Source organism: Oncorhynchus gorbuscha, linkage group LG22, assembly GCF_021184085.1.
Source record: "Oncorhynchus gorbuscha isolate QuinsamMale2020 ecotype Even-year linkage group LG22, OgorEven_v1.0, whole genome shotgun sequence".
In the NCBI taxonomy this organism is placed as follows: domain Eukaryota; kingdom Metazoa; phylum Chordata; class Actinopteri; order Salmoniformes; family Salmonidae; genus Oncorhynchus; species Oncorhynchus gorbuscha.
In genome coordinates, this window is record NC_060194.1 from 32,624,101 (window position 1) to 32,649,866 (window position 25,766).

The window sequence follows — 25,766 nt, forward strand, 5'->3', positions numbered from 1 at the left end:
ACCATGAAGATGTGTGTACTGTATCGTGTTTCGAAGAATGTGGCTACAAAGAGGAGAAAGTAACTGTATGTGGTTCCAGCCTCCATGAACGCTGTTGAAGGGTGTCCATGATGAAGCTGGCCACCAGGGCCAACAGAGAACAGTCTACTTGACAAGACAGAGGTTCTTCTGGCATGGCCTGGATAGGGAGGTTAAAGCATATGTGAAGTGTTGCAGGAGATGCGTTGTGAACGAGACTCCTGATCCGGAAGCAAGATCTCCTCGAGAGCATAATAACAACTGAGCCTCTTGAACTAGTGTGCATAGACTTTTGGTCTGCAGAAGATTCTTCAAACAAGTCCCTGGATGTGCTCGTTGTTACTGATCACTTTACCAACTTGGCTCATGCCTTCTTGTGTCCGAACCAGTCTGCTAAGTCTGTAGCTCATCAATTGAGGAACAACTATTTCTGTGTCTACGGGATGCCTCGCCGTATACACTCAGATCAGGGACCCAACTTTGAGAGTGCTTTAATAGACGAACTGTTGAGTGTTGCAGGTGTTCAGAAGTCTCACACCATGCCGTACCATCTGATGGGGAATGGGTCCTGTGAAAGGATGAATAGGACGTTGGGAAACATGATCCGGGCCCTGCCGACGAAAGCAAAGCACAGATGGACTCAGGCGCTGAAGTCCCTCACGTTTGCGTACAATTGTACAATCCATGAGACCACAGGCTTTGCCCCTTTCCTGCTAATGTTTGGGAGGAAGCCAAGACTGCCTGTTGACATAGTCTTTGGCTCTGTCATAGAGAGCCCAGAAGTTGTCGACTATGACCAGTTTGTTCAGTCCTTGAGGAGAGATCTGAAAGAAGCCATGAATACAGCACAGGCGAAGCAGTTGAAGAGGCTAAGCAGTTGAAGCGAAGCAGTTGAAGCAGTTGAAGAAGCAGTTGAAGAGGCATGCTGACCTCTATGACAGAAGAGTCAGAGGAGCTCCAGTGGAGATTTGTGATCGAGTGTTGCTGGCTAACAAGGGGGAGTGCGGAAAGCGGAACCTCGCTGACTGTTGGGAGGATACTGTCTACCTTGTCACTGGATTGAATGCTGAGTCACACTTTTAAGATTCAGAACAGCTCCACTGGACAGGAGAAGATGGTACATCGCAACCTGATAATGCCAGTAAACTTTCTTCCTCTTCCCCATGCTGCCATTGATGATGGAACAGACATGTCTGGATTAACAGAGTCTGAGGACATGAATGACGGCCTTGTGGTCTCAGCTGCCATAGACACTGCAGTGGATGATGATGCTGAGTACAGAATAAAAGTGTGGGTGTTGGAGTTGCCTTCTGAAGGAACAGGTGACACAAGCCTGGAGGGTGATGTGCAATCCTTGGATGCTTAGGATATTCCACCTTTGCATTCTGTGGAAGATATACTGCAGCTGGAAGGTCTGCCTCGATCAGAGAGTCTTCAAGAATCTGACCATGACCGTAACAGTGTCGTGAGTGAGCTAATTGGCCAGTCTGCTTACAATATCTGTACTGACCTACCAAACTCAGACCATTCCTTATCTGATCAGTTACGCACTGACTGTGTTGACAGACCCACTATTGCAACAATACACAACACTGTTACTCCTTATGCAGTTGAAGGTACTCTGGGTCATATTAGATCAAGGGCAGGAAGACTATTTAAACCAGTGTCAAGACTGATTGAGATAATGAATTAGCAGAAAGTTAGCTCTTGAAGGTTAATATGTAAATAGAGGGTCAATGGTATTGACATATTTTATTTGTTTTGTTTTTACATCATTGTGACCATGATTAGAGGTTGCAGGATGGTAATGTTATGGATATGATAGTCTCTTATGATATGATGGTTTATTTTATTACTTGGATGTTTTAAAGTCGCTGAGTGTACTTAATGTACACTTAATGTAACAGGCATGTTTACCTATGAGGGCTAAGGGGATTGATCAACCACTTTTCACTCTAATTCTCATGGAGAATAGTAATAATCAAAAATAATAATTGCTGGGTTCTTAATAACTTGTTTATTTAATTGTATTATATAGTCCACATTTGTGTAGTCATGGTGGTTCATATTTAATTTATTTTATGCTGTGACTAAATAACAATTTTAAATCAAAACCTTGAGAGATGATAATTTACTTTATTGTTAGAAATAGGCATACCATTGATTTTTAGGCTAATGAAAGATAAATAAGATAAGTAAATAAGATAAGTAAAAATGCATGTAATGTAGCATAACCAGATTGACCCTTTAAAGGCAGATATATTGTGGATTTTTTTTTGGACATCATCTCGGTTGTCATTCATCAATAATGGAAGACTCCCATTGAAAAAACATTGTCTCCATCTGAAATGTTTACCGTACTATCATGCTAGAAATTGAGATGGTACTTGGAGCCACTCACCTTTGGTTTCAGAGGTACTGATACCGAGGACCATCCACTGTGTGATGGAGTCTTGAAGAACCATGTTAGTCTTTTCATGTGTGGCAATACTGAATAAGGGAGCGAGAGAGAATGATATACATTTCTATCTGCTGGATGCATTTAACATGTGAGGGATTGCTTTAGCAGAACCAGTGGGAAATTATTATTATTATATTATCAAAAGTATCTAAACTACTACTTCCTCCACATCATTAGAATACAATGCATCATGCTGTAGTCTAATAGAAAACAGAACATTTGCTTGCAATTGCATTGAACTGGGGCTTCGCTTACATTTGAAAGCCCTTTGAATATCTTATCTTTGGTTGGTGAGATCTTGAGTATGTGAGATACCTACCTGATTAAATCCATCAATTTTAAATAATCAGTAACACATGAGGAACAATCATGTGTTACTGTCTGTTAAATGTTGTCTTTACCCAGCATGCGTTTCTTTATCACTAAGCAGTATGGTGGTCCACATCCAGCTGACATCAAATTTAGAGCGGATAATAATGTCCTCCTCATCGTCATCAAATAAATCTTCATTTCCTTCTGAAAAATTCAACAAGATTGAAGAAGAGAAAGAGAGTGAGAGAACTCGATAGACATTTATATTTACACAATCTATCGATTTGCCTATGAAATGTATGTCAGACAAAGACAGACTGAAAAAAAGAGAGAAAAAATGCTTTTACTGCGAGAGAGGATCAGTTCTGGGGTGGTGAAGCGTATCTTATCTTTCTGGATTCCTTGACAGCAGAGTAGAAAGGCCTCCACACACTTCGGCCCTTCTGTGATGTAGTGCGAGCGCTTCTCACATGAGTAGTCCAAGGGAAAGTCCATCATGCCATCATGACAGCACCTCTTCGCATTCTCTTCATACGGTCTCGCTTGGGAAGTAGATAACATAACGCAGCTATATCAGTTAATTCACCCTCATTCTATTTATGATCTGTTACATCAGCCCTTACTCACCTAGCTCATATTTGGCTTCCTGTAAAGACTCTGCCCGTCGCCTCCTTTTAGGTACCTCTGTGTCACAACTAAATCCTAAGAGATGATTGAAAAGCAACTGAAGCTGATAAAAGGGTCTAATCTTAACTAACATAATTGAAGAAACCAAGAGAACATCAACTACAGTATTTGTCCAGTAGCTTAGTAATTCAAATGCTGCAGTGATCAGTGCATCTCAACAAGCGTATGCTTATCTGGAATGTAGTAATAGTATATAAAATAATATTATGCAGATTGCTCCTACGTTGTCTAGGTGCTGTTTTTTCTTGATTGGATACAAACAGGAGGCCAGCATCTGAGAAAATTGCCATGTTGTTTCGCCCCCCTCCCCTTGTGCACCCTTTGTCACTCCTCTCTACTTCATCCCAGATCTGAAATAAAGTGAGATAGAAGGGGCGTGTCAAAATGGTTCAAGCAGCAGAATATAAAAATGTAACAAGATTTCAGTGAGTCACCTTGGCCTGCGTGAGATTGCCCTTTTTACTCAGCATGTAAGCAGCCTTGTCAACCACCACCAGCCCAACGTTGGCACCTGGGTCTCCCTCCACGTTCAGAGAGAACTCTTCTCTTGGGCGGAAGTCTGGACGTTTATTAGATTTCTTTATGGATAGTTTTAGCTAAAAATCAGAACATGGACAGATGCAAAGAACATTAAATGAGAACAAAAAAATGTGATGTGACATATTGAATGTACAGTACACTCCAAAAGTATTGGGACAGTGACAATTTTGTTGTTGTTTTGGCTCTGTACTCCAGCACTTTGGATGTGAAATGGTTAATGGCTATGAGGTTAAAGTGCAGATTGTCGGCTATAAATTGAGGGTATTTTTTATCAATTTCGGGTAAACTATTTGGAAATTACAGCACTTTTTGTACATAGTCCCCCCCATAGAAATGAATTGAAAACAATGTATTGTGTCATTTTGGAGTCACTTATAATGTAAATAAGAATATAATAAAAATATTTCAAATCACTTCATACATTAATGTGAATGCTACAATGATTATGGATAGTCCTGAATGTTTCGTGAATAATGATGAGCGAGAAAGCTAGACGCACAAATATCCTACCCCCAAGACATGCTAACCTCTCACCATTACAATAACAGGTGAGGTTAGCTTTTTTGGGGTGTCATGATGTTGGTTTATGACAGTCATAAATACCTCTCCCCCCTTTTCCCTCTCTCTACCCTACTAAGGTTACATTTGCAAAACCCTTGGTTAACATAGAGATTCTGGGAACGTCAGAATGTGGGGGGAAATGAACTACAGTGGGGCAAAGAAGTATTTAGTCAGCCACCAATTGTGCAAGTTCTCCCACTTAAAAAGATGAGAAGCCTGTAATTTTCATCATAGGTACACTTCAACTATGACAAAATGATTTTTAAAAATCCAGAAAATGACATTGTAGGAATTTTTATGAATTTATTTGAAAATGATGATGGAAAATAAGTATTTGGTCACCTACAAACAAGCAAGATTTCTGGCTCTCACAGACCTGTAACTTCTTCTTTAAGAGGCTCCTCTGTTCTCCACTCGTTACCTGTATTAATGGCACCTGTTTGAACTTGTTATCTGGATTATTTGGATGATCCAGAAGAAGATTGGGAGAATGTCATATGGTCAGATGAAACCAAAATATAACTTTTTGGTAAAAACTCAACTAGTCGTGTTTGGAGGACAAAGAATGCTGAGTTGCATCCAAAGAATACCATACCTACTGTGAAGCATGGGGGTGGAATCATCATGCTTTGGGGCTGTTTTTCTGCAAAGGGACCAGGACGACTGATCCGTGTAAAGGAAAGAATGAATGGGGCCATGTATCGTGAGATTTTGAGTGAAAACCTCCTTCCATCAGCAAGGGCATTGAAGATGAACGTGGCTGGGTCTTTCAGCATGACAATGATCACAAACACACCGCCCGGGCAATGAAGGAGTGGCTTCGTAAGAATGATGGAAATACCCTCAAATTAAAGCTTACAGTTTAACATCAGTCATTGTATCATTTCAATTCCAAAACAACAAAAATATGTCACTGTCCCAATACTTTTGGAGCTCACTGTCACGACTTCCGCCGAGGTTGGCTCTCCTGCCCGTTCAGGCGGTGCTCGGCGGTCGTCGTCATCGTCCTACTAGCCACTACCGATCCCTTTTCGTGTATCTGTTGGTTTTGTCTGATTGGTTTCACCTGTGTGTTGTTTAGTTTATTAGTGTCTGTATATATAGTAGGTTGTCCCGCCCTTATTTTGTGCGGGATTGTTTATTTGTCATCTATGTCTGTTGGTGTATCTTGTGTTCTTATTCTCCGGTTCATCTTTTATCCTGTGTTGGATTGTTCACCCTGTGTTATTGGGTTGACCGTGTTTCACCGGAGAATAAACTTTCATATCGCTATCTGCTCTCTGCACCTGATTCCACCCACCTTGATTAGACGTGACACTCACTGTATATTGTTAAAACACTTATAGTTTAGAGTTTACCTGTCCCATGCACTGGTCCTCCACGTCCACCCACAGTGAGTCAGCCACCACGTCATAACCTTGCAATGGCACAATGTAGAAAGCCACCAGGCGGAAGGAAGGGAGCATGTCTGGAGTTACTTTCAAGATTTCTTTGAGGAGAGCTTTGCCCTTTGAATTCCACTTCCCCATTTCAATGATCCGCCCTTTGCTGACCACCTAATATAACATTTAAACCGTAATAAAAATCGAAAATGTAGAATTGCAAAACGATAAAGAAAAACATAGTTAATTTACAGTTGTTTTACCATGTATGAAATGAAATCATGTTGAAAAACATTGACCCCATTTTCTCCAAGGAAGTTGACAGCAACGTTGAGGGACTCATCCTTCTTCACAACAGATTTGTCCACAGAAAGGTGGATGTACTCTTTGACAATCTTTGTCTCGTATGCTAAAAGTGTGATATCTTTTCGTGCCTGGTGACTAGAATCACGTAAACCAGAGACAGCGGTTGTCACTTGGACATTTTTTGTTTTGTCTGTGCGAACAGTGTTAATGGTGATGTGAGCTATTCCGTGGCTGTCTGTGAAGTATTTCAGTCCCTCACACTCTATTTCAATGCCATTTACAGGAGAGCCAGAAGTGTCAGTCAGGTACACCTGAAGAGAGAGAAAGAGAGAGGGTGTGTTTAACAGGGGTTGAGAGGGCATGAGTGTGAGAAAGGTTGCATGACCGTTTGTGTTAATGTGCTTGAGTTACCCTTATGTAAATGAAGTTAATAAAAAAAAAGTATACTGTACTTTAATGTATCATTTTGCTTAAATAATAAGTCCATGAAATGTTATTGAAATAAGTGTTTTTGAACTTTTTTGGTTTATATGTACTTCATGTCTTAAGATAGATTACTTTTAGTGTATTTTTTGTTCATATGTATTATTTTTAATATTTTGAATAATATCGTTTATGCATACACAGAATACATAACAAATAAAAGTGTCCTTTCTCTTATTTAGCCATTATCTTGAAAATGCATGTTTTTCAGAATTCCACACACGGTCTAATTTGTAGAATAATTTGATATACTTCAATAATATACTGAAAGTATACAGTATGTGTTTAAATATAGAAAAACTATGCTCCAAGTTAACTTTTTCAGAGTGAAGTTTTAGCAACATTAAAGTGCATGAAAACACAATTTTATTGCGAAAGTAATATATTCCTTGATATTTGAAAGAGAAATAAACATAGGTAACACATTACTTGACACCCAGTGTAAGTTGTGACACGATCATAACCATGTCATAATATGGTCATAACTGTCATGAATATTACTGAAGGTGACTCCCCTTCTTGTTCAGGTGGCGCTCGCGGTTGTCGCCGGTCTACTAGCTGCCACCGATCCTTTGTTCTGTGTTCGTTTGGTTTTGTCTAATTGGTTTCACCTGTTCCTTGTTTGGTTGTTAGGGTAGGGTTATTTAAGTTCGTTCAGCCCGCTTCTGTTTGTGCGGGCTTGTTCATCTGTATGTGTTAGAGTTTTCATTTGGGTTTCTCGCTGTCCTTTTATTTTTCACGATAGGGTACTTTTGTTCTGTAGTTATACCTGGTTTGGTATACTATTTTTGTTCCTGTGATTATTTCTGGACATTAAAGCGTGTTTTTCCCGCATCCTTTGCTCTCTGCGCCTGACTACACACCTATTCACTCATTGAGCGTCACAATAACACTGTCATGACCCATATATTTACACCTGTTGTGACATAGATTGCATTATTTTATGACACTTACATAAGTCTCAAAACCCATGGTTATTCAAATTAGTTTTTTCCCCTGACAATAAGTTCCCTTTTGTTTGAAAGTTTGTCTTTTTAATCTTTAGTTTTTGTTGTAATGAATTCATTAGTCACGCTTTTTTCATTGTATTTTAAATAACTTCATGATCCTGTTATGAAGCATTATGACCATCATGTGTCACTTTTACTTGGACTAAGAAAATACACTTTATGTTAATGTCAAGAAGCATTATGACCATCATAACCATATAACCCAGATAGGCCTATCACGTACATGCCCTATATCAGTCATCAGTTGTCCTGCTCCTGCATTCATCCCAGTCATCAGCAGCAGAGCATTGGGGTAGGTGCATGTCTGACATCAATGTTTGCACAATTACAATTATAATTTAACATGGTAAATTTCTAAAAAGTATATATAACAATCATACTGTTGATACGTAGGCTATGGTGTAACGGAATGTTTTGACTTGTGTGGTAGGTTTTGTGAGTTTTGACATTCTTATATAGGTGTCATAACCAGCTACAAAATAACTACAGTCGTAGGTTTTGTGGGTTTTTACACTCTTATGTAGGTGTCGTAACCAGCCATATAATAATGCAATATATGTCACAACAGGTCTAAATATGTAATGACAGTGTTATGACCATATTATAACAGGTAATTACACAGGTAGGCTGTTGTGACATATTATAACATGGTTATGACAGTGTCATAACGTGTTATGACGCTGGGTGTCAAGTAAAGTGTTTGCTAGACATGTAATAAGTAAATGTGTTGTTTCTATTTTTTATTTTTTAGAGTTACCGTACAATATACATTTAAGGACTTGGTAAGGGTATAATTCTGCTTCTTTCTAAAGACAAAAGTTTACCCTTGTGACGTATGCAACTTACATGAAGATTAAATGGTAGGCCTGGCTTGAAGAATTTGGAGGATTTGGTAAAATACATTGAGTAAGGAGATTTAACCACTTTGATGCCTGTGAGTTCTGCTGTTACAATGTCACTGCCTAGGAAAGAGACGGACCAGGAGAAAACAAGGTGTTATATGGGATGTAACAAATATAATCTGTGGATATTAGGGTCAAATACACATTCCAAATGCTCTTATGTATATTTACAGAAAAAAGGATGGGTGTCACTAGTAAAAGTCATTAGTAGAACAGCCCATCACAGGCTGGATTGAACATTTACATTTACATTTAAGTCATTTAGCAGACGCTCTTATCCAGAGCGACTTACAAATTGGTGCATTCACCTTATGACATCCAGTGGAACAGTCACTTTACAATAGTGCATCTAAATCTTAAAGGGGGGAATTACTTATCCTATCCTAGGTATTCCTTAAAGAGGTGGGGTTTCAGGTGTCTCCGGAAGGTGGTGATTGACTCCGCTGTCCTGGCGTCGTGAGGGAGTTTGTTCCACCATTGGGGGCCAGAGCAGCGAACAGTTTTGACTGGGCTGAGTGGGAGCTGTACTTCCTCAGTGGTAGGGAGGCGAGCAGGCCAGAGGTGGATGAACGCAGTGCCCTTGTTTGGGTGTAGGGCCTGATCAGAGCCTGGAGGTACTGAGGTGCCGTTCCCCTCACAGCTCCGTAGGCAAGCACCATGGTCTTGTAGCGGATGCGAGCTTCAACTGGAAGCAAGTGGAGAGAACGGAGGAGCGGGGTGACGTGAGAGAACTTGGGAAGGTTGAACACCAGACGGGCTGCGGCGTTCTGGATGAGTTGAAGGGGTTTAATGGCACAGGCAGGGAGCCCAGCCAACAGCGAGTTGCAGTAATCCAGACGGGAGATGACAAGTGCCTGGATTAGGACCTGCGCCGCTTCCTGTGTGAGGCAGGGTCGTACTCTGCGGATGTTGTAGAGCATGAACCTACAGGAACGGGCCACCGCCTTGATGTTGGTTGAGAACGACAGGGTGTTGTCCAGGATCACGCCAAGGTTCTTAGCGCTCTGGGAGGAGGACACAATGGAGTTGTCAACCGTGATGGCGAGATCATGGAACGGGCAGTCCTTCCCCAGGAGGAAGAGCAGCTCCGTCTTGCCGAAGTTCAGCTTGAGGTGGTGATCCGTCATCCACACTGATATGTCTGCCAGACATGCAGAGATGCGATTCGCCACCTGGTCATCAGAAGGGGGAAAGGAGAAGATTAATTGTGTGTCGTCTGCATAGCAATGATAGGAGAGACCATGTGAGGTTATGACAGAGCCAAGTGACTTGGTGTATAGCGAGAATAGGAGAGGGCCTAGAACAGAGCCCTGGGGGACACCAGTGGTGAGAGCGCGTGGTGAGGAGACAGATTCTCGCCACGCCACCTGGTAGGAGCGACCTGTCAGGTAGGACGCAATCCAAGCGTGGGCCGCGCCGGAGATGCCCAACTCGGAGAGGGTGGAGAGGAGGATCTGATGGTTCACAGTATCGAAGGCAGCCGATAGATCTAGAAGGATGAGAGCAGAGGAGAGAGAGTTAGCTTTAGCAGTGCGGAACGCCTCCGTGATAGAGAGGAGAGCAGTCTCAGTTGAATGACTAGTCTTGAAACCTGACTGATTTGGATCAAGAAGGTCATTCAGAGAGAGATAGCGGGAGAGCTGGCCAAGGACGGCACGTTCAAGAGTTTTGGAGAGAAAAGAAAGGATACTGGTCTGTAATTGTTGACATCGGAGGGATCAAGTGTAGGTTTTTTCAGAAGGGGTGCAACTCTCGCTCTCTTGAAGACGGAAGGGACGTAGCCAGCGGTCAGAGATGAGTTGATGAGCGAGGTGAGGTAAGGGAGAAGGTCTCCGGAAATGGTCTGGAGAAGAGAGGAGGGGATAGGGTCAAGCGGGCAGGTTGTTGGGCGGCCGGCCGTCACAAGACGCGAGATTTCATCTGGAGAGAGAGGGGAGAAAGAGGTCAGAGCACAGGGTAGCACACAGGGTAGCACAGGGTAGCACAGTGTGAGCAGAACCAGCGGTATCGTTTGACTTAGCAAACGAGGATCGGATGTCGTCGACCTTTTCAAAATGGTTGACGAAGTCATCTGCAGAGAGGGAGGAGGGGGGGGGGATTCAGGAGGGAGGAGAAGGTGGCAAAGAGCTTCCTAGGGTTAGAGGCAGATGCTTGGAATTTAGAGTGGTAGAAAGTGGCTTTAGCAGCAGAGACAGAGGAGGAAAATGTAGAGAGGAGGGAGTGAAAGGATGCCAGGTCCGCAGGGAGGCGAGTTTTCCTCCATTTCCGCTCGGCTGCCTGGAGCCCTGTTCTGTGAGCTCGCAATGAGTCATCGAGCCACGGAGCGGGAAGGGAGGACAGAGCCGGCCTGGAGGATAGGGGACATAGAGAGTCAAAGGATGCAGAGAGGGAGGAGAGGAGGGTTGAGGAGGCAGATTCAGGAGATAGGTTGGAGAAGGTTTGAGCAGAGGGAAGAGATGATAGGATGGAAGAGGAGAGAGTAGCGGGGGAGAGAGAGCGAAGGTTGGGACGGCGCGATACCATCCGAGTAGGGGCAGTGTGGGAGGTGTTGGATGAGAGCGAGAGGGAAAAGGATACAAGGTAGTGGTCGGAGACTTGGAGGGGAGTTGCAATGAGGTTAGTGGAAGAACAGCATCTAGTAAAGATGAGGTCGAGCATATTGCCTGCCTTGTGAGTAGGGGGGGAAGGTGAGAGGGTGAGGTCAAAAGAGGAGAGGAGTGGAAAGAAGTAGGCAGAGAGGAATGAGTCAAAGGTAGACGTGGGGAGGTTAAAGTCGCCCAGAACTGTGAGAGGTGAGCCGTCCTCAGGAAAGGAGCTTATCAAGGCATCAAGCTCATTGATGAACTCTCCGAGGGAACCTGGAGGGCGATAAATGATAAGGATGTTAAGCTTGAAAGGGCTGGTAACTGTGACAGCATGGAATTCAAAGGAGGCGATAGACAGATGGGTAAGGGGAGAAAGAGAGAATGACCACTTGGGAGAGATGAGGATCCCGGCGCCACCACCCCGCTGACCAGAAGCTCTCGGGGTGTGCGAGAACACGTGGGCGGACGAAGAGAGAGCAGTAGGAGTAGCAGTGTTGTCTGTGGTGATCCATGTTTCCGTCAGTGCCAAGAAGTCGAGGGACTGGAGGGAGGCATAGGCTGAGATTAACTCTGCCTTGTTGGCCGCAGATCGGCAGTTCCAGAGGCTACCGGAGACCTGGAACTCCACGTGGGTCGTGCGCGCTGGGACCACCAGATTAGGGTGGCCGCGGCCACGCGGTGTGGAGCGTTTGTATGGTCTGTGCAGAGAGGAGAGAACAGGGATAGACAGACACATAGTTGACAGGCTACAGAAGAGGCTACGCTAATGCAAAGGAGATTGGAATGACGAGTGGACTACACGTCTCGAATGTTCAGAAAGTTAAGCTTACGTAGCAAGAATCTTATTGACTAGATGCTCTTTGAATTATGTATCGTCCAAGACACCCAATGCGGCCTTAAGTGTTTCCATGTTGTTGTTTTTTATCTATTAAACTGAACATGCAACAGTAATAAAGGGATTATGAATACACAACAATGATTATAGAATACTTGAGATGTGCTTGATTTAGTTTTCCATGGAACCAATAGAGTAGCTCCAAAAATGCATGCACACACAAAGCTAATTCAAGCACACCTCAAATACTTTCAAGAATTTTGAAGTATTTTGCACAAGTATTTGACCTTGGTCTGATGGATATGAATGGATGAATCCATATAGCATTCACAATAGGTATTACCACACCTGAGCTAGTGAAGACAGTAGCTCTTGCATAGAGAGAACATTCAAGGATATCATCAATACTATTAACGTCTTTAGCGGCAGCAATGATTTGAGCAACTGTCAGTATGGCTGTGGTTGTCCCTGTCTGAGAGACAAAATCAAAAAGATGGTTAAATGTAGAATATCGACAAATCAGTATTCTAAGGGTACAGTGCCGTGAAGAAGTATTTCCCCCCTTTCTAATTGTCTCTACTTTTTCATATTTTTTAATATTAAATGAAAACCCACAAATGTCTCTGAGTTAAAGCATTTCTGCATGAAAGAGTGGGCCAAAATTCCTCCACAGCGATGTGAGAGACTGATCAACAACTACAGGAAGAGGAAGCGTTAGGTTGGAGTCATTGCAGCTAAAAGTGGCACAACCAGTTATTGAGTGTAAAGAGGCAATTAATTTTTCACACAGGGAAATTGTGTGTTGTATATCTTTGTTAATTAAATAAATAAAATAAGTATACTTTTTTTGTGTTATTTGTAAACTCATGTTCCCTTTACCTAATATTAGGTTTTGGTTGAAGATCTGAAAACATTCAGTATCAAAATATGCAGCAACACAGAAAATCACAAAGGGGGCAATACTTTATCATGGCATTGTAAATCCTGCCCTAAGTCACTGCTTTGAATTTGAGTTTGAATTGCTGAGAGATTGTACAATTACTTGATCAATAATATGCTGCCAAATAATACATAGCATACCTTGTGGAAACATTCCAGTGATCATAATAACTTTGCTGTAAGGGCTTCATCAGTAAAGCACAGTTCAGGAAAAACTTACTTGTAATTGGTGCCTTTGTAGTAAGGTGGATAACTGGATTTTCAGGCCATTTTTGCACACATATCCAAACATGACATATGCATAGCCTACAACCGCTGTTCCAGAGAAGTACCTGAGAAACAAGTGTGTAGCAGTGTTATAAATGAAATTGAACCTTCGCTTAAGCTCCGCCGCCCTTAGTTACTGTTGCAACCTCAGACAACATTTCCCCGTGAAACCCAATTCCCCATTCAACCATTGGCGAAATTCCCTCCCCAATGATCTCAAACTGTGTTTCTAATACACAATGAAATTAAACAGACTATCCCATGCTAATCAGGAAACTTTTGCTTATGTTGTGGTGGACTGTCATTACAATATATTCACGGGAACCTTGTCAAATTATGTTTGTCATGTGGCTAGCCACTGAATTGCTCTGAATTCACCTTCAGCATGCATGCAGTCAAAGCTATAACAACTTAGGAGCTAATTAGTGCTCTCTAATCGTATCCAGATGTTGACAGCAGATGGGAGTTGTATTCATAGCATTGCTAACTTAGCTAACATACATTTTGAGAAAACAAGTTATATTAAGTGGCTAGCTAGCTAGTGTTTGAAATGTTTGGAGGTCAATGAGACTGGGAGCTAGCTAGATAACCAGCTGACTTAGCAAGCAATGTAACAAAAGTATCATTTTGGATTCTAAAAATACTCCAACAGACTCTGCATTTCAGGAATCACAGGAGCAAGTACTTCTGGTGCATGTTGGAGCAAAACTCATGCCTATGATTACATTTCCATTATTAGCAGCATCTAGGCTGTCCACTTTGAAGAGCAGAGACAGAATGGCTATATAAGGAATGGAACATATAGGACCAGGACCCCGCTACCATTATAACCTATGCAGCTTTCAGATGTGGGCGTTAACAAGCAAGAACTGAGATGAAAAGATAATGGTGGAGAAAGGTCAAGGGAAACTATTTTGATATATAGAGAGGGGACTCTATACTTTATGCAAAGACAGAATACTATACTTTATGCAAAGACAGAATACTATAAAGGCAGGACTCTGTAATATGAGAATTTAATATTTTCCATGGAAGGGCTCGGCTCTGTTACGTGTGTAATAAAGTCTAAATTGAATTCACAAGTTCCGGTATCTGTGTAAATATTTGACTCAAGATTTTCCACAACATGTACTGTTCAACTATTTATTAATTTAAACATGTATTTTTTTGAAGGAAACTCCATTCTTGCCAAAGCATTCATGCGATTTAAACATAAGCTTGTCCGAGGTGTCGGACTAGACAAGAGTTGGTATCCATTGGAGCACTGCAATTAGTTTCCCAAAGGTCTGGGGCGGGGCTTAGTGAAGGGTCAATTGAGATTTACTTCTTGAATTAAAATTGAAATAGAGTAAATACTATAGGATGTCAATGTTTTATTTATTATAGAATTTCATTAAAGTCAATACAATTCCAATGCTTTATATAATGTATACTTCAAGATATTATCAATGGCATATTGTTGTAAAGACTTATTTTGGGTTATGATGGAGAAAGAAATATATGCTAAGCTCATGGCAAGTTTTTTTATATTTTTTTATCAATGGGGTAAATATCAAGAATTGAAATGACCGTTGACCAGATTATTTAAATATAAAACGTACAGTGCATTCGTGAAGTATTCAGACCCCTTGACCTTTTCCAAATTTAGTTACGTTAAAGACTTATTCTAAAATAGATTAAATATAAACATTTTCTCAACAATCGACACACAATACTCCATGATGACAAAGATGACAAACAGTAAAAAAAAAAAAATGTTGCTAATTTGAGTGGGCAGACTGAAGCCACTTCTCAGTAAAAGGCACGACAGCCTGCTTCGAGTTTGCCAAGGCACTTAATATACTCCCAGATCATGAGAAACCAGATTCTCAGGTCTAATGAAACCAAGTTTGAACTATTTAGTCTGAATGCCAAGCGTCACGTCTGGAGGAAAGCTGGCACCCTCCCTACAGTGAAGCATGGTGGTGGCAGCATCATCCTGTGGGGATGTTTTTCTGCGGCAGGTACTGGGAGACTAGTCAGGATCGAGAGAAAGATGAACGGAGCAAAGTACAGAGAGATCCTTGATGAAAACTCAGGACCTCAGACTGGGGCGAAGGTACACCTTCCAACAGGACAATGACCCTAAGCACACAACCAAGACAACGCAGGAGTGGCTTCGGGACAAGTCTCTAAATGTCCTTGAATGGCCCAGCCAGAACCTAGACTTGAGCCCAATCATCAAACATCTCTGGAGAGATGTGAAAAGAGAAGTGCAGCAAAGCTCCCCATCCAACCTGACAGAGCTTGAGAGGATCTGCAGAGAAGGATGGGAGAAACTCCCCAAATACAGGTGTGCCAAGCTTGTAGCGTCAAACCCAAGAAAACTTGAGGCTGTAATTGCTGCCAAAGATGCTTCAACAATGTACTGAGTAAAGGGTCTGAATACTTAGGTAAATGTGATATTTCAGTTTTTATTCAAAAAACATTTGCAAACATTTCTAAAAACCTGTTTTTACTTTGTCATTATCAGTTATTGTATGTAGATCGATGAGGAAAAAAACAATTTAACACATTTTTAGAATAAGGCTGTAACGTAACAAAATGTGGAAAAATTCAAGGGGTCTGAATACTTTCCAAATGCACTGTATATTAGCCTCTGACATATCTACAGTGTTAGCATAGGTTCAAATCTCACCTACTGCCCTTTGACACAACCTCTCTCTCTCCCCATTATCATCTTCGCTCACTATCTGTTAAATTAAATGTCAAATAAAATACATTTCCCAGAGGGCATCAGATCAAGCACCCCAGGCTGGATATTGTTTTTCAAACTCACATAGCTTCTAAATCCACTTGAAAGTCTTCATCCAGAACATGTAAATACTGCTTCCTGGTTTTCAATGTGACCTCAAATGTTGGCAACACTATAACAACAACAAAAAATACAATGACATAATGACAGCGGACAGTAAAAAAATGTTTTTTAAATCCTGCCGTTAGATGGATAATCTATACTGTTGTGTTAGAATGGATGTCTCACCATGTTTCTTCACATCAAATGAGGTGTTAAAGACCCTGTCAGGTTCACTCTGTAATTTCACCTCGATGGTCCACGTTCCTTCCTCCCTGAAGGGAATAGAATACATGAGATTATTTACACATTGTAAATAATGTTACACTTCTAATTTCACATTTTTCAATGTGGAGTAACAAAATAAATGGAACACTTTTTGGCCACATTCATGGGTGCACAGACACGCACGCACGCACGCACACACACACGCACGCACGCACACACACACACACACACACTGGTGGAAAATTTACCCAATTGTCATACTTCAGTAAAAGTAAAGATACCCTTAACGATTGGCATACAATGGTCGCGCACGGCCGGAAATTGAATTAACATAATACAAAAAAATCCCCCTAAAAATCGGTCTGTTTAAGTGAGAGATGGTTTTTTTTGCATGGGTTGCGTCTCAATCCATCTCATCCGCCAATATTGCCCTTCCACATCTGGGGTGAAAGGTGGCAGAGCTAGAGCGGTGTTTGTCAAAACATAAGACATCCCGAAAATCGTGTTTTCTCACAAACACATCTGTAGCGTACAAATGCTTTTGCCTACAATGACCACTCTATTGAAAGCTGAGACTCTCACGAACACGAAGGGGTTCTCCATTTTGCACTAGGACGCCCACAAGCCTAATCTGAAGGTCCAGGTACCAGTTTAAAAATGAATGGAAGTATAAATTAAGATATTTTAGGCACTAAAATAAGGGGATAAATATATTTTGAAAAATATATATTTTTTTGTTTCCTGATCTTATATCTCTGTGATATAGGAAAGATACTTCAGAACATACTTCCTTTAGATTTTTTTTGGGGGGGACTATCTGTTTTCCCATGTGGTGACTCTGTTATTCAATGTGTTTCTAATATCAGTAATGCCAAATTCCATGTTGCATACAATCATTTTTTAATGTATTTTTTTATAACTTGAGGGGTTTTAAAATTGAAAATATAATAGCTAAATGATCTTTGGTATGACCATCTTAAAATTCCACATGTTAGCTTAATAGCAAATGACTCAAGTAAAAGTGAAAGTCACCCAGCAAAATAAACTCAGCAAAAAAGGAAACGTCCTCTCACTGTCAACTACGTTTAATTTCAGCAAACTTAAGATTCAACAACTGATGGCATAATTTGTCAAAAATAATATATATTATATATATATATATTTACGGATAGCTGCTATGGGCACACTCCAACACTGAGACATAAATGACAAACAAATCATTTGTTGTTTAGTGAGTCCGCCAGATCAGAGGCAGTAGGCATGACCAGGGGTGTTCCCTTGAAAAGGTGCGAATTGAACCATTTTCCTGTTCTGCTAAGCATTCGAAAAGTAACAAGTCATTTTGGGCGTCAGGGAAAATTTTAGTAAAACATACATTATCTTCTTTAGGAATGTAGTGGAGTAAAAGTAAAAGTTGTCAAAAATATATATAGTATAGTACAGATACCCCAAAAAACGACTTAAGGACTACTTTCAAGTATATTTACTTAAGTACTTTATAACCCTGCGCACACACACACACACACACAGACACACACAAAGGTAATTAATCTTACTTGATGATATCTGGGAGCAAAAATTGTTGGGCAAAAAGTCCATCGACACTCAGACTCATTTTGGTCTGCGAGATTATAGTGCCATCAACACTCTGTTGAAAAGCATAAAATAAAATAATTAACATTATAAAAATATTTTAAGGAGCACCTTGAAATTATTCTTACACCAGCTGATCCGGTAAAAAAATATACCGTGGGGAGAACAAGTATTTGATAACCTGCAAAATCGGCAGTGTTTCCTACTTACAAAGCATGTAGAGGTCTGTCATTTCTATCATAGGTACACTTCAACTGTGAGAGATGGAATCTAAAACAAAAATCCAGAAAATTACATTGTATGATTTTTAAGTAATTAATTTGCATTTTATTTCATGACATAAGTATTTGATACATCAGAAAAGCAGAACTTAATATTTGGTACAGAAACCTTTGTTTGCAATTACAGAGATCATACGTTTCATGTAGTTCTTGACCAGGTTTGCACACACTGCAGCATGGATTTTGGCCCACTCCTCCATACAGACTTTACGCAATACGGACTTTCAGCTCCCTCCAAAGATGTTCTATTGGGTTCAGGTCTGGAGACTGGCTAGGCCACTCCAGGAACTTGAGATGCTTCTTACGGAGCCACTCCTTAGTTGCCCTGGCTGTGTGTTTCGGGTCGTTGTCATGCTGGAAGACCCAGCCACAAACAATCTTCAATGCTCTTACTGAGGGAAGGAGGTTGTTGGCCAAGACCTCGCGATACATGGCCCAATCTATCCTCCCCTCAATACAGTGCAGTCGTCCTGTCCCCTTTGCAGAAAAGCATCCCCAAAGAATGATGTTTCCACCTCCATGCTTCACGGTTGGTATGGTGTTCTTGGGGTTGTACTCATCCTTCTTCTTCCTCCAAACACGGCGAGTGGAGTTTGGACCAAAAAGCTCTATTTTTGTCTCATCAGACCACATGACCTTCCTCCTTCCTCATTCCTCCTCTGGATCATCCAGATGATCATTGGCAAACTTCAGACGGGCCTGGACATGCGCTGGCCTGAGCAGGGGGACCTTGCGTGCGCTGAAGGATTTTAATCCATGACGGCGTAGTGTGTTACTAATGGTTTTCTTTGAGACTGTGGTCCCAGCTCTCTTCAGGTCATTGACCAGGTCCTGACGTGTAGTTCTGGGCTGATCCCTCACCTTCCTCATGATCATTGATGCCCCACGAGGTGAGATCTTGTATGGAGCCCCAGACCGAGGATGATTGACCGTAATCTTGAACTTCTTCCATTTTCTAATAATTGCGCCAACAGTTGTTGCCTTCTCACCAAGCTGCTTGCCTATTGTCCTGTAGCCCATCCCAGCCTTGTGCAGGTCTACAATTTTATCCCTGATGTCCTTACACCCTCTCTGGTCTTGGCCATTGTGGAGAGGTTGGAGTCTATTTGATTTAGTATGTGGACAGGTGTCTTTTATACAGGTAACGAGTTCAAACAGGTGCAGTTAATACAGGTAATGCGTGGAGAGCAGGAGGGCTTCTTAAAGAAAAACTAACAGGTCTGTGAGAGCCGGAATTCTTACTGGTTGGTAGGTGATCAAATACTTATGTCATGCAATAAAATGCAAACAAATTACTTAAAAATCATACAATGTGATTTTCTGGATTTTTGTTTTAGATTCCGTCTCTCACAGTTGAAGTGTACCTATGATAAAAGATAACAGACCTCTACATGCTTTGTAAGTAGGAAAACCTGCAAAATCGGCAGTGTATCAAATACTTGTTCTCCCCACTGTATATGTAGGCCGACAGTTACAATGAGCTCAGAACTGTTCAGAGATCAGAACAATTGTGTTGTGATATTCATGTAACACTGAACAAACTCAACATGTAAGGTGCTGGTACCATGTTTCATGAGCTGGAATAAAATATCCCAGACACATATTCCATACGCGCAAAACGCGTATTTCTCTAAAATGTTGTGCAATGGCATGCTGACTGCAGGGATGTCCACCAGAGAATGTAATGCTTCTGAACAATTCTACATTAACGTGGATTCTACCATAATTACGGAGAATTCCTGAATCAATCATGAATAGTGATGAGTGAGAAAGCTACTCCGGCATAAATATCATACCCCCAAAAAATGTTTTGCTTGTAATGGTGAGAGGTTAGCATAACTGGGGGGTATGATATTTGTGGGTCTGTAACTTTCTCACTTATAATTTTTCACGATTCATTCATGGTAGCATCCACATTAATGTTGTGTTGAGAAACATTCTATTCTTACTTACAATAAAAGTTACTCAAAACTGACACATTACATTATTTACCATTAATTTCTGTTGGGCACAAAATAATCTGAAACAACCAAAGCAAACAGCAAATGCATCCAACAAGTTTGTAGAGTCACAAGCTTGATGTAATCATTGCATGCTATGAATATGGGACCACATACTAAACCTTTGACAACTATAATAGATATAAGTGAATTGGTCCCAATACTTTTGGTCCCCTAAAATGGGGGGACTAAACGGTTCACCGATATGAGTAAAAATAGCCTCATATTAAAGCTGACAGCACTTTAACTTCATAGTCAATGTATAATTTCAAATCCAAAGTGCTGGAGTACAGAGCCAAAACAACCAAAAATGTGTCACTGTCCAAATACTTTTAGAGCTCACTGTAAATCAGATTAAGCCCGATCTGAGCGATGTAGTAGGGAGTTGTAGTTTCCAACAGGCTAATAGTATCCATAGTTTAGTGCAAAAAAATTTGGTAATTAACTACAAAGACCAAAATCCATTGCGCTTCATCTTGTCCGGTCTGTGTGGGGCAGACACAGAAAAGAGACCGAAGAATGCTTAAATCAAGAGGGATAGAGAGCAGTTGCTTCGTGAGGTATCTCTACCTGAAAATACATGATCTAAGTGATTGATATTCATTTAGCAGTCAAGTATGCCTTATTTACTTTGAAGAACTTCTAAAATAGTGATTTTTCAGACAGCATAGGCAGTAGCTCAACAGCGATAAGATGACTTGGAATTAAATAAAGTCATTAAAAAAAGTAATATACACAACTGAAATATTTGATTAAAGTACAGTAGAATAATGTGAATAAATGATGGTTAATAAGTGATTATCAGTAATGGGCAGTCACTACCATCATGGGACTTTTATTAATGATTTATTTCAACGCACATAATGATAGTGCGTTTAATTTAAAAAAATACTAATCTAAATCTAAACCGAAACTGAAAACCAAGATCTTTTTATTGAATTGAACCTAAAACATACTGACTTGAAAAAGCATTTATCGCTCAGCACTACCATCTAGTCAATACCCTGTTACAGTCATGAATTAACTGCCCTATTTCCTTTTCTCTTGCAACAATTAACAAACATCTGACCAATCAGACTAGAGCTAAGTAGTTGCTAGGTAGATAATCAATTGTTATTCTAATTCCAAACAACTGATTCAACATATTTTAGAAGTAACAACCAGTGACTTACAAAATCGCTCTCATAAAATAATCCTACATTCATCTGATTTAAAAAAAAATTGTTCTGTGTTGATCTATATTTCACTGTGCTTTTCCAAATATGTGATACCTGTAAAGTAGGCTATTGCATAATTTTATCTTACCTTTAAATCAACACCAACAATACCTTTTGCTGCCTTTGCTTCAAGGTTTGTGACAAATAGCCTGTACTTAACTAAAAAGGGGAAACCACATTTTTATTATGCACAAATGGGAGGATTATTCAAGTAAAGTCTAAAATTAAACCTAATGTGAAGCTCTCTGGATCTGAATTACCTTTGTAGGCTTCATAACTGCCTATGATTATTTTTTGTATGCATTGCACCTTAATAATATGGTGATGTATGTGTTAAGACATTCTGCCATTGTTGACTGAATACACTAAAAAACACATTTTGTATATGCAAAATGATGGAGCACTTTGAATGAGGCACGGGATAGGTTTGCTGCATACTTACCGTCCTCTCCAGGGTTATAGATCGGTTTATCTGTCTGGAGGAAGACATAACCTGCCTGGAAGGACACCAAAACAACTGTCTCCAATTGTCTGCCTCTGAATGTTGCTGTCAGGTACACATACTGATTGCCTCTAACATTGCTTTTGAAGTCAAGCTTCCAAGAGAGAGAGAGAGCGAGGGAGAGAGAATGGATGTTAGTGAAGCTTGTTCAAAGGCATGATAATTATTAATAGCTAACAAAACATTTTTCCCAAATGCACAATGGTAACAGTAGCACTACACATAAGGTACCATGTTAGGAAAATTATATGATTAAATAACTGAACAAATCATTTTAAATGGAACTGTAACTAAGAAAACTTATACTCTGTTTTATTATATCCGATTAACAATATGAGTTCATAAGAAGGGATTGTGTGACACGGACAAGGAGTAATTAAAGTTAATGAACACCATTCCAACTAGGAAGAAAGAAATGGGTTGTGGATTAAGTAAACAGATAAGGTAGTTAACCTATGGTTGAACTGACGAAACTTAGCTCTGGAGTGTTTTAGATAAGACGGTGAGTGCATTCCTAGGTTTTCTGTTAATTAGAACTGTCAGCTAAGTGGTGATCGATAATGTTGAGGGGTCAAAAGTGAATTCAGTTATGTTGGGTGACCTGTGAGTGTGTTAGTGAGTTGGAATGAACTTTTAACCTCACTTGATTCTAGGTCGGGAGGAGGGGATTCATTCTAGAAGCAATGAAATGACGTCATGTTATTGTATATAAACTGTTGCTCGTGGTAACGTAGCAGTGCGCTCCGAGAATAAATTCTGTTACCTATTATTGAAAAGACTGGTCTCCGTCTATTTTATGCAAGCAAGAATCTTACAAATTCTCATAAAATAGATTAAGGGAATTCTATTAATGAATACATATTGGTATAATTAAATTACAGTAACATACCCTTTATTATGTTTTATCTCCCTATTTCAAAAGGACCAAAATGACAAGCACACATTTGTTAATAACCTTAACAATATGTAATAAGGCAGCGTTTCTCCAACCTCGGTTCTGGGGACACCAAAGGGCTACCACTACACAGCTGATTCATATAATCAACGCATCACGATTTGATTATCTGAATTAGCTGTGTAGTGCTATGGCAAAACCCCAAAATGAGCACCCATTGGGGAGTTTGCTAATCACTGTAATAAGGCTTTATAACTGATTTATAAACTATAAATGAGAATAGTGAACAATCTATTAACCACTTTTAAATCTTGTATGAAGCCTTTATAAAGGGTGCCTTACTGTAAAGCCTTACAGGGACAATTAAAGGGATGGTTTGAGATTTTTACCCCAATCTAAATTGTATTCTTACCTTGAGAGAAGGGAAGTGTTAAATATATATATATATATACTGTAAACAATGCATGGAATTTAAAATAATAAGGTATACATCATGTAAGTACATAATGTAAGAACGCAGCCATACAAAATGTTTTCCCTGCATACTGGCGCCACAAAAATATGCAAAGTGTGCAGCAGCACAAATGTTAACTTGCGTAAGGTATACATTTGGCTTAGGTCTGTGTTGTGAGCATGTGAAATTCATCCAAATCAAATATCTTACCTTTAGCTGATGCAGAGCCTGCTTGTTGACTCCAAGGATCTGTTTTTTTTCATAAAGCTTAGATCTTTTCAAAGGAAAGTCCATCACAGTAAGGTTCACCTCACCACCCACTGAGCTCTCCAAGTATATGTTCTCCTCACTGCCAACCCGAAGGATGTTTGGGGCCACCATTATGTACCTGCAACAAACGGACACATTACTAAAATAGTACTCATAGTTTATAATGTAGGTGGGCTTGAAATAAAATATTAAAACAGCTAAATATTTGCGACATTTTTACAGATGTCAATTCATTTTTTTTTTTGCAAACCATTGATCAGTTCAGCATTGCTTTATGGTGAACAATATAGGCATTGGTTGAATCTCAGTGCTCAAATCTCCCTACCATCATATCTAAACCAATATGACACCAATCTCGATGACAATTCACAAATCAACTTGATTAGAGATACATAACACACTCCTCGCCTCTCCTCATGAACCTTCTGTCCTTTACCGAGAACCAAATACCGGATTTTTAAACAGAGTCCTTAGCATTAAGGTTGTCAGACAATGTTTTGCCCAGAATGAGCTCAATATCTAGCCTTGGATAAGAATGAGACTACACCGAGTTAAAGCCAGACGGATATTCGCGCTTTCAAACCACTTGAGCCACAGACTCCAAATAAGTGTCATGATGTTGGAAAAATTGCACAGGTCATATTTTAGACGATTTGCAAAGCTAATAAACATGCGGAAATGTGAGCAGCATTTTGTATTCCTAGTTTAATTAGTTAGGGAGCGTAAACAAAGTACAAACATTTTTTTTAAACATTTGAATTTCAATAGCTCCTTGGTCATGTGACCTACTGACTTCAAACAAGGTTCAGAATGTACACTCAGTGGGCCTACACATTGCACACCCTTTAGTTTGTCCATTTTCAACTCACACAATCTTATATACATTTTTCAAAATAAAAAAATTAAATAGCTCCTTGCTCATGTGACCTAATGACCTCAAACAAGGTTCAGAATGTCCAATGATTACCCTTCTATATTGAACACCCTTTAGTTTGTCCATTTTCATCTCACACGTTTTTACATTAATTTTTCAAACTTTAGAATTTCAATAGCTTCTTGGTCATGTGACCTACTGGACTCAAACAAGGTTCAGAATGTACAACCAGTGGGCCTACACATTGCACACGAGTTAGTTTGTCCATTTTCATCTTACACGATTTTACATGAATTTTTAAATCTTTAACATTTCAATAGCTCCTTGGTTATGTGACCTACTGACTTCAATCAAGGTTCAGAATGTACATTCAGTGGGTCTACAAATTGCACACCCTTCAGGTGGTCCATTTTCATCTCACACGATTTTACATTAATTTGCCTGCTTTGCCCCCCTGAAGGACAGTGTCACTCACTCACCTATTCACTTGGCCCTTCTCCCTGGGGCCTTCCTGACCTCCAGGCAGGCCCCCATTGACCGAAACAGGCTCTGTGCTCCTGGTGACCCGCCTGCATTTTTTTGTGATCACAGTCTAAGTCCCCACTCCAACCTCCATGGCCTGAGTGCTGTCCCCAGCCCCCGAGTCCAGCTGCCCTTGCTTGGACTCTAAGTGCCCCCCGCCATGATGGAGGACTCCTTGTGCACCTGGTAATTTGAAACAAGCTCTGCGCACCTGGTGACCTTTCCGCTTTTATCCGCTCAGAGCATAAGTTCCCAACCCAACCTCCACAACCTGAGTGCTGCCCAGCCCGAGTAACACCCGGTGGTATCATCAGAGGCTTTTCTGTCTTACAAACTGGACATCAGTTGCCGCTACTAACCTTCAGCAGACTTTAAACTGGGTTTTTACACCCAATCGACATCAAGTGCCAGCGCATTACTTATAAGCTTGAGAACCAAATACCCCTCTCAGTATCTAGCGGCACCATCAACCGGGTGTCGGAAGAAGCAACAGAAAATATTCATCCCCTTTCAATCATCTGCTTGCCCAGTCAGGCTTTTTACATTTCTTCAAATAACATTATTTCACCTTTATTTAACCAGGTAGGCAGGTTGAGAACAAGTTCTCATTTACAACTGCGACCTGGCCAAGATAAAGCAAAGCCGTGCGACACAAACAACAACACAGAGTTACACATGGAATAACAAAACATACAGTCGAGGTAAGATAAGGGAGGTAAGGCAATAAATAGGCCACAGTGGCGAAATTATTACAATTTAGCAATTAAACACTGGAGTGATAGAGACTGGAGTGATAGATGTGCAGGAGA

The 25,766-nt window shown here is 40.5% G+C and overlaps 1 protein-coding gene across 1 annotated transcript in view; it reads right to left on the bottom strand.

Moving 5' to 3' along the window:
• Nucleotides 1–25,766, bottom strand: part of LOC124009958 (complement C3-like) — a 61,399-nt gene that overhangs the window by 29,771 nt on the left and 5,862 nt on the right. Inside the window, exons 2-18 of the mRNA XM_046322225.1 lie at nucleotides 23,502–23,679; nucleotides 21,883–22,036; nucleotides 21,529–21,599; nucleotides 17,906–17,997; nucleotides 16,311–16,396; nucleotides 16,107–16,194; nucleotides 13,242–13,353; nucleotides 12,431–12,554; nucleotides 8,607–8,722; nucleotides 6,225–6,578; nucleotides 5,938–6,135; nucleotides 3,913–4,074; nucleotides 3,702–3,828; nucleotides 3,419–3,493; nucleotides 3,139–3,333; nucleotides 2,881–2,995; nucleotides 2,420–2,508 (exon numbers count right to left, since the gene is read on the bottom strand). Of these exons, the coding sequence (XP_046178181.1) occupies nucleotides 2,420–2,508; nucleotides 2,881–2,995; nucleotides 3,139–3,333; nucleotides 3,419–3,493; nucleotides 3,702–3,828; nucleotides 3,913–4,074; nucleotides 5,938–6,135; nucleotides 6,225–6,578; nucleotides 8,607–8,722; nucleotides 12,431–12,554; nucleotides 13,242–13,353; nucleotides 16,107–16,194; nucleotides 16,311–16,396; nucleotides 17,906–17,997; nucleotides 21,529–21,599; nucleotides 21,883–22,036; nucleotides 23,502–23,679 (2,336 nt within the window). The remainder of the gene's footprint in view (nucleotides 1–2,419; nucleotides 2,509–2,880; nucleotides 2,996–3,138; nucleotides 3,334–3,418; nucleotides 3,494–3,701; nucleotides 3,829–3,912; nucleotides 4,075–5,937; nucleotides 6,136–6,224; nucleotides 6,579–8,606; nucleotides 8,723–12,430; nucleotides 12,555–13,241; nucleotides 13,354–16,106; nucleotides 16,195–16,310; nucleotides 16,397–17,905; nucleotides 17,998–21,528; nucleotides 21,600–21,882; nucleotides 22,037–23,501; nucleotides 23,680–25,766) is intronic.